Raw genomic sequence first — 9,150 nt, forward strand, 5'->3', positions numbered from 1 at the left:
TGAAGCTATGAAGCAGGGAGTCAACACACAGGTGGGACACCCAAGCTGGACAGGTCTTAGTGTAGAGGCCTGACAGAGTGCAATCCACTTCTCCAGGTTGAGATCTGGACAAACAGCTAACAACTGCCGTGAAGAAAACACTAAGTGTTAAAAATGTGTAAAAAAAAAAAAAAAAAAAAAGAACATGCCCCCTTCACATTTCTGACTGCCCCCTCTTATGTGCATTCCTAGAACCGGCCCTGGTGACGTAGCAGCACTTTCAGTTGCACATTCAACCTATTCGGGGACAAAATGTCAGCACCATTATGAAACACATCCGCGCTGTTTGTTTCCGGGTTGCTGTGACGCAAATGTGAAGGGGCGGGGTATTATGAGCAGTCTGTCCCTCCCGCAGGTAGGTTGCTCGCTCACCCATCCCCGACAAGTTGCCCTCCAAGGCGTCGGTCAGAAAGTCCAAGACGAGGAGGGAAGTTGTAGCCCTTTACGCGTTGGCTTCTCCTTTTTTTCTCCCCCTCCCTTCGTTGTTCTGTGAGCGCTGCTGTCGGTGCTTGCGCTGGGGATGTTCAGTTGGGTAAAGCAGGAGCAGGGCGGCCGCAACAAGGAGGGCGAGATGTACCAAACGGTGACCGAGGGGCTGCAGAGCCTCTACAGCAAGAAGCTGCTGCCACTGGAGGAGACGTATCTCTTCCACGACTTCCACTCGCCCGCCCTGGAGCCGGCCGACTTCCAGAGCAAGCCCATGGTGCTGCTGGTGGGCCAGTACTCCACCGGGAAGACCACCTTCATCAGGTAAGGCACGGCGCCACAGCGGAATATCAGAGCGGGGATACAAAAAGACACACAGATGGCATGAGCGCAACTCAATAGGCTCTCATAAGGCTGCCACACAACGGCGCCACAAAGAAAGCCAGAAAGGGCGAAAGATACAAATTTGCTTCCCAATTCTCTGCCGCACCTGGGAGGGACGGAGTGCGACCGTAACAGTCGACGGCGTTCAAATGGGTTGGATGTGTTCGAATGACAACGACACGGGGCTGCTTTGAAGAAATCTCCGCCGCTCGAATTTAACTCGATCTGATTGCGTCGGCTCTCGGCGGACTTCCGCAAGTTTAAAGCAAAGAGGCATCGAATGAATCAAGGCGCCCGGCCCTGGCATGCTCATGAAACTCGTGCCGCACCTCCCGCGCGATGTAGAGTAACTCGGTCCCTCATCCTATTTGGCATTTGAACCTACTAGTGTGGATTACTTGGCGCTAACGCGCTCAATCTGATGCTTTTCAATAGGGCCTTGGTGTGTGCGTGCGTGTGTGTGTGTGTGTGTGTGTGTGCGGAGTGTGTGCGTGTGAGTGTGTGAAGGGGGTCATGTGACCATGTTTCACTTGACAGTTTCGCAGCTGTAAAAACACTTTTTTTGAAAAAAAATTGAAATGTTCGCATATCTTTCAGCGCACGTGCACGTTGTTTTCGAACATTCACTTTGGACCTGCTACAAGTGTCCCTCCTTTTTTTCTTTCGGCTGTCGACACCCCCATTGTGTGCACTTCCTTCATGTCATGTGAGCACTTGACAGGCGCTCGCAGTTTGCCACCAGACTCGACGTGATTTCAAACTGGTCCACTTGAAAAACGGCCGTAGCCACAGGCTGCAACATCCATGCAAATCAAATGCAACCATGGTAGAAGATGCGGACGCGGCTGCACACCTTTCTCACCAGACGTGAGATTGGTGGTCGGTGAGGCACCGACAGTCCAGTTGGTCGGGTTTGCAAATCCACAGACCGTTGTCAAGTTAAATGAAAGCTGTATTGCCATTCTTTTTTCCAGCGTTTCATTTACATCAAATTTGCCCCAAAGCAAATTGTGTGATTGTGACGTGTAGGTTGCCAGCCAAACGATTTGGGTACCAACCGACACCAAGATAAATGAGAATGATGTTCAGCCATCTGTCTTGTTCCGATTTGCTCCATTTGCTGTCTCTTCCCACGAGTAACGATTCACTTACCCGCGCACAATTTGTGAGGACTCTCACGCGGTCGCAAATCACACAGTATTATTTTTCACTCACTCGCAAAACTGATTTGGTTCCTGTTGTGACAGATTCGTTACTTGCTCAAATCATTTTTTACTTTTTGTGTTTCCTCGGGTTGGAGTATTCTCAAGTGAGAGCTGACTTGAGTATAATTTGAGGCGAGAGCGGGACAAAGAAAGTGATTTTTTTCTTTCTTTATTTTGCCGACTAAAGGTAGAAATCCCGTGTGTGTGTGCGTGCTACATTTTTTGGGCAGCCTACAAGCTGCAGAGAAATCTGAGCTGCTGTTGCAGCACTCATGTGCGTGTGTGCGCGCGCCTCTTTGGAGGCCCCACCCTGTTCGGAGGAATGCCGCCAATCACAGGAAAAAGAAGGATTACAACTTCATCATGCGGACGGGACTCCACATGTCGCTTAAAGCAGCCGAGCTAAACGACTCACCTGACCCGCCAATGAGATGGCGGCTCCATCGCTTGAATATTTTCTCGTTAACGCACTAGGCAGACGACGGCCCGTGTCGTGTTATGGCCCCCCTGCTTATAGCAACCAATCAGATTGCAGCGGGGTGTCTACTGCCTACTGTCTCAGCTCAGTGGTATTCCAAAAAGAATCGTTGCTCTTTGTAGAGGATAAATAATACATGACTGTGAGTACCGGGCTATTCACTGTCTCGGTGCTGCAGCCTGGAGGCGCAAAGTGATGCAACATTGATGCTAATTGGCGCTTGCATATCAGGCCGCTTATTTTTTGAATCCTCAAGAAGAAACTTCTTAGGTTGAGCATGAAATCACATTCAACCAGGGCAATCGTGGTCATGACAGTTGTTATGGTGACATCACGTCAGAGGTAGCAGACGCAAAATGAGGCCGTTTCATCCGGTCATCCCAAAAAACAAAACGGGTCTTCGTTGCATAAGAGGAGGCTTCTATGACCACAGGTATCTTCTGGAGCAAGACTTTCCTGGTATGCGGATTGGACCCGAACCCACCACGGATGGCTTCATCGCGGTGATGTACGGCGACAACGAGGGGATCGTACCCGGCAATGCCCTGGTGGTGGACCCCAAGAAGCCCTTCAGGAAGCTCAACGCCTTTGGAAACTCGTTTCTCAACAGGTATGCTTCTGACACCTAAAAATAGATTTGGCTCTCCGATAGGATCGGCACCGGTAATTGCCGTTTTGACGCATTTATAGGCATCAGGCTTTGCAAAAAAATTAAATCTGCCATCTGAAAAGTGAAGAAAATTTCAGAGAATTAGTCTTAACTTTTTTCAAATCGCTTCCTGTTCCAAGAGAAGCAGACGAGTGTTTTGCTCGCTGCGCTTTTTGTTTCACCTTCAAAGCTATGTGAAAGAAGAACCTGTTAGTGCGCCCGCAACTTTTGTTTACAATTTGAACACAAAGATGTCAGTTGTCTAAGACAAAAAGCAAAATACTACATTGCCCGCATCCACAAGTATTTTTTGAGAGGAAGCGATGGGGAGCCATCTTGTGCCAGTGAGGGCCCCCCGCCTCAATGAAGCATTGTTTCCAGGGGGAAGCGTTTGTGCGTCACACGTGGCGGCATTGCGCTCTTGTTATTTTCCGCCTGCCATGCGATTTATGACCAATGAGCCATTTATGGTCCCACGCGAACGCCCTTTTGGATGTATGCTGGGCTATCTATGCAAATACAAATACAGGCTCCACGAGCTAAGGGAGCTAAGCTAGTGGTCTTCCAATTGATCTGCTTGTGTGTACAGGTTCATCTGCTCTCAGATGCCCAATCAGGTTCTTCAGAGCATCAGCATCATCGACACGCCGGGGATTCTGTCCGGAGAGAAGCAGCGCATCAGCAGAGGTGCCCGCTAGCCCGCCGCTTTGACTTTTGCTTCGTCACACGCTCACCATGCAATCGCAGCAGGAACAAAGCTAGCCGACACGTAGCAATACAACGCTATTTTATTTCAAGAGCGGATTTCTCCACCGCTGGAGCTGGAACAAAGCGCTTAAATAGATATTAATAAGAAATACTTTTTCTATTTGAACCGAGCTACTTTGAAAGCATCCCACTTGTCAATCAGACGCATGCCTGATTTAACATTTAGCTTTAAATTATTTGCCCGTGATTTTTGCTGGTGCATTGAGGGAATCGGCTGCGCGAGGGACGGAGATGACTACTTTCAGGCAAAAGCCATCATCCCTCGCAGACGCATTTGGAACTTTACTTTATCCCCATGATTCCGTGTCGGTCCCGTCAACACATGATGCGTGGCGCGAGAAAGACGGGCCAACCCGCTCTCGCTTCGGCACCGGTTTGAGGTCGTCCCTTCGCGACTTTGCGTTCGAAGCGGCAACATGAACAGTGTGCCAAAGAGCCCGCTGAGTTTGCTCGATGACATCACCGGCCTCAGCGAGTCGGGCGGAGTCTCGGTGGGAGGACGAGTGGAGATGGGGGGCGCGTTGTTGCAATCTGGAAACATTTAGCGCTGCTCAGCCGAATCACACACACGTACACGCCCGTACAATAATGTCACTCTTGTCACGGCATATTTTGTACGAATATGAAAGGGAATCTTAAAGGGAGCCCTTGATTGTTTCCAAGTCAGAAAATGGCCGTGCTACTAGAGTCACAACTTGACTCGAATCCCTCAACTCTGCCATCAAGAGTGATGGTGTCAGGAGTTGGAAGCAGTTGTTGACATTTGACTCGTGCGTCTCACACCGCAAGTTCCACGTCCTGATTGGCACCAGGATGTGTTTCCATAGTGACCAGCAGGCCGGTTGAATGAATGAGCGCCCTTTGCGGGTTTTCTTGAGTCAAGTTGACAGTTGCCACGTGATTTTGTTTCACAACGCTAAAAAAGGAAGCAAGATTGCTGGAGAAAAGACATTTCCTCAAAAAGGGGAAATGGAACCTATGAAGTCTTCACCCGGCATCCTGCACATGCACACTTGAAACCGCGGAAGGAAACTGACACCCGAGGGCGTTGCCCTTGTCTCCGCCATCCTTCATTTATTGATGGAGAAAAGCTGCTTTGGTGGGCAATCGCCTAAAGCAACTACGGCAACTTCACACCCTTATTGCATCTGCGAGAAACTCAGTATAGTTCTGGGGTCCTTTCTCGGGGGAGGCGTCAAGGACTAGGTTGGCCTGTTCAAAGACAGCTTGTGGCTGATGATGAAGAGGAGGTATTCTGGCTGCCTGACAGGGGGCAAAGGGAAGGACCGGTGTGTGTTTTGGGTGGGGGTGGGGGGGGCTAAGCGACAGTTTGTAGTAAAGCTGCACTACTAGGTGGATTTTTTCCTCGATCGGATGGCCCGGGGTATAGGGGTCTGGAACGTGAGTCTCCTGATCAATGATGTGCTTTGGAGAGATTGGGGACTTTTTGGCTTGCGCTTTCCAGCTTTACAGTGTTCAAGCACGTCAACGTAAAGGCTCCTCGTCCTGTGAACAGGTTACGACTTTGCCGAGGTTCTGCGTTGGTTCGGCGAGCGAGTGGACAGGATCATCCTGCTTTTTGACGCCCACAAACTGGACATCTCAGACGAGTTCTCCGAGGCCATCCGAGCTCTCAAAGGACAAGACGACAAGATCAGGGTGGTCCTCAACAAGGCCGACCAGGTCCGCTCTCCCTCACGTCCGTCACCTCGCCTCATCCGCAGCCTTAACGCCTTTTCCTGCCCACCCTCGTGTTGCAGGTGGACACGCAGCAGCTGATGCGCGTCTACGGCGCCCTCATGTGGTCTCTGGGCAAAGTGATCAACACCCCGGAAGTGGTGCGGGTTTATCTGGGCTCCTTCTGGGCCAAACCCCTACAGAACACGGAGAACAGGTACCTTCCCGTAAGGTGTGTCCGTCCCTTGACCTCTCGCTAAATTCACTCTTGCCCTCAGACGTCTATTTGAGGCGGAGTCTCAGGACCTCTTCCGGGACATCCAGAGTCTTCCGAAGAACGCGGCGCTTCGCAAGCTCAATGATCTCATCAAGAGGGCCAGGCTGGCCAAGGTGAGACGGGAAGTGCATGGCGAGGTGGGAGGAAGTCACATAGGCGCATATTAAAACTGGAAAGGTTTAAGCAAGTCAATTACTAACACGAATGGCGGCGCTCGGGTCCAATGAAGTGGCTTGGGGGGACTCGACGCCAGAGGCACAAGCAGAAACGGGGAAAAAACAGCATTACGTTTTATGTCTATATTTGGGTACCGCACTCAAATATGCGTCAAGTATTTTGAAATGAATCTCATACTGACTTACCCCACCTGTGGAATGCAGAGGCTGACATTGGAAACGTTTGTGGAATGCGTGCGATGCCGTTCCCGCTGCCAGCATCATGCGATATCCCCGCCAACGCCAGCCCACACGTTATCAGCGCCTTTCTGCGCTCTGTCTCCTGTTGGAGAGAGTAGCCTCCGAACCATCCCACGTTTGCATTGACGCTGGCCGTGTGCTTGGCAGGTGCACGCCTACATTATCAGCTACCTCAAGAAGGAGATGCCATCGCTGTTTGGGCGCGAGAAGAAGAAGGAGGAGCTCATCGCGAGGCTGCCTGAGATCTATGCCATCCTGCAGAGGGAGCACCACATCAGCCCTGGAGACTTTCCTAACGTCAACAAGATGCAGGTACGTGGAGGGCAATGCTCGACTGCCCCCCCGCTGCTGATGTCAAGATTCATTGGGCATTGAATGACTCGACAACAAGTCGATAATGGTTTAGCGCCATAATGATTCCAAATCCTCGGATTGATTTCTTCATTGAGATCGGCATGCTGAAAATAACGCTGTGGTGAGTCTACAGGTGTAACGTCAACTCCTCTTCAATCCTGCTTTTTACGCCCACCGAACGTCCCAGTCAACGGCGGGCTACTTTTACTTGCGCGCAGTTATTTCTTTGGCATGCAATCGCAGTAGCGGTCTGACGGACATATCACAGCCACTGGGATGAATCAAGCAGACGGGTTCTGTTTGAAGGATAGGACCGGCTCCCCAATGACAGCTGCGCACGTCTCTTCCAGGACATGTTGCAGCACTACGACTTCAGCAAATTCCCATCGCTGAAGATGAAGCTGATCGAGTCCGTGGACAAGATGCTTGCGTCCAAGATCGCCGGGCTGATGACCATGATCCGCGAGGAGGAAACCAAGGCGCCGCCTGCCATGGTGTCGGGCGGCGCCTTCGAGGGCTCCCAGGACGGCCCCTTCGGCCGCGGCTATGGCGAGGGCATAGGCGCCGGCGCCGACGGAGCCGAGGACTGGATTGTCAGCCGGGACAAGCACCGCTACGACGAGATTTTCTACACGCTCATGCCCGTCAACGGCAAAATCAGCGGCGTCAACGCCAAGAAGGAGATGATGAACTCCCGGCTGCCCAACACTGTACTGGGCAAGATATGGAAGCTGGCTGACTGCGACCAGGATGGCAGCCTGGACGACGAGGAGTTTGCGCTGGCTCAGCACCTCATCAAGGTCAAGCTGGAGGGCTACGAGCTGCCGGCCGAGCTGCCCCCACACCTGGTGCCGCCCGCCCATCGCAAGCACGCCGAGGCTGAGTACGATCCCGGCGAGGACTAGACGCTCGCGTCCATGCACCCTGACTGACACGCGACGACAACAGGCACCTGTGTTTATTTGCTACGCTGCCCGCTCGCTTGAAATCTTCGGTTCAACTCAAAATTAGCAATTTTGCCATCAGCAGATTTTTGGGGAGGGACTCTCGTCTTTTTATTTGCTGAAAAAGTCGCTTATTTGCTGTTTTTGTTCTCACTGCATCTTGGCTTTGGAACTGTTGAAGTGAGTTGAGGAGCTTTATTTAGGCAGATGTAGTGATTTGCCGCCATCTTGTGGTTGGCTAGTACAGTACACTTTAAACCGTTTTAGGGGCGTGTCACTCACAGGCCGGATGAGCTTCATTTAGGGCAGAGGTACCTTTTTGAAACCGAAACCAACTTCTTGCCCACACTGCTTAAAAGCAAAACATGGTTTTGAAGGTCCTTGTCATACTGGTTTTGCTGGTGTCACTTGCAAGACTCGGCAGCAAAAGCAGCCAAGATTTAAACAGCTGAACATTTGGTCATCTGGCAACCCACTACGCTAACTCGGCAAGAGATTTTAAGATGTGAAGACATATAGCCTTATTAATTAAATTTTTTTAAAAACTGTTGTCTATATGTATGTGTATATGAACTGTTTTGGAGCAATGATCAAAGTATTGTACATCATTTCAAGGTTCTTGTCCCGCTCTGTTGTCCCATAGTTAAAGGACACATGGGAAATCGGCTTTTTATGCTTTTAAAGTCATTTTCTTGTGTATCTGGACTATGCAGGAGTGTAGAAAAGTGTAATATATCCCTCCAGGTGCTACAGAGATACTGTTACGATCGTTTTGGGAGGCTATTTTTTACTCTGTTCAGATTTCTCTGTTTTCTATGATGTTTTTTTTATCTTACAACACATCCGTTGGGGCAGGACAAACCAAACAAGGTAATGGGTATTGCCAAACGGAAATCCGAGTAATAAACATGGCGGATTCACGAATCCGCCATGTTTAAGACGTATCCGCTTGTTTATAACTCAGTGAGACTTTTGTAGTCCAAACAACTCAAGAAGGCCGAGGTGGAGAGATCAAAATGTTCCACATAAATCATTGCACAACATCAGAACCTCAAAGAAGTGCCTGGTCGAATTTCATTTTTCATGCAGTGTTCCCACGTCTGTGGACAAAGTCCTGCCTGTTAAGGAGTGTTTCAGAAATCTTTTGTCAATATAGAGGATTTGCCGAAAGACTTCATTTCGTTGATGGTTCAGTTCCTTCAATTTACGGAAACGACGGACACAATAAAGTGGTAAGTTTGAAATGACACAAAAATAATAAACTGTATTCTGCACTCGTTTTCATAGCATTAGTGTCAGTCTTTCTGCTGATTTTGGAGCTGTGCGCTGTGTTTTCACTTTTTGTGGGTGTATTTTGAGTAGTTGTATCAGATGAATTGCGTCAAAGGTCCTGTTTTATTCTTGGGGATGCATTCGTTACCTTGTTTGGTTTGTCCCGCTTCAACGGATCAGAATCAAAGTCTGCTTTATTGTCAATTTCTTCACATGTCAAGACACACAAAGAGATCGAAATTGCGTTTCCTACTATCAAAG

General features: G+C 49.8%; 1 protein-coding gene across 2 annotated transcripts; it reads left to right on the forward strand.

The window, feature by feature from the left end:
* Positions 1–270: 270 nt before the first annotated feature.
* ehd4 (EH-domain containing 4) lies at positions 271–8,906 on the forward strand. 2 transcript variants are annotated; one of them, XR_005096321.1, is made up of 9 exons: positions 272–789; positions 2,966–3,142; positions 3,771–3,868; positions 5,466–5,632; positions 5,710–5,843; positions 5,905–6,016; positions 6,467–6,631; positions 7,024–7,744; positions 8,588–8,906. XR_005096321.1 is itself a non-coding variant. In XM_037242371.1 (8 exons), exons 1-8 carry the CDS (start codon positions 560–562, stop codon positions 7,576–7,578), a joined length of 1,638 nt encoding a protein of 545 aa, XP_037098266.1. In that variant the 5' UTR covers positions 271–559; the 3' UTR covers positions 7,579–8,231. The 2 variants fall into 2 exon arrangements, 1 of the variants encoding a protein (XP_037098266.1); XM_037242371.1 differs by lacking the exon at positions 8,588–8,906 and having other exon boundaries at positions 271–789; positions 7,024–8,231.
* The last annotated feature ends 244 nt before the right edge of the window (positions 8,907–9,150 follow it).

The sequence above is a fragment of the Syngnathus acus genome, chromosome 22 (genome assembly GCF_901709675.1).
Source record: "Syngnathus acus chromosome 22, fSynAcu1.2, whole genome shotgun sequence".
In the NCBI taxonomy this organism is placed as follows: domain Eukaryota; kingdom Metazoa; phylum Chordata; class Actinopteri; order Syngnathiformes; family Syngnathidae; genus Syngnathus; species Syngnathus acus.

Coding starts and splice junctions, on each gene's coding strand:
- ehd4 (XM_037242371.1), top strand. CDS start 560: ATGTTCAGTTGGGTAAAGCAGGAGCAGGGCGGCCGCAACAAGGAGGGC. Junction 3,143..3,770: donor GGAAACTCGTTTCTCAACAG/GTATGCTTCTGA, acceptor TTGTGTGTACAG/GTTCATCTGCTCTCAGATGC. Junction 5,844..5,904: donor CTACAGAACACGGAGAACAG/GTACCTTCCCGT, acceptor TCTTGCCCTCAG/ACGTCTATTTGAGGCGGAGT.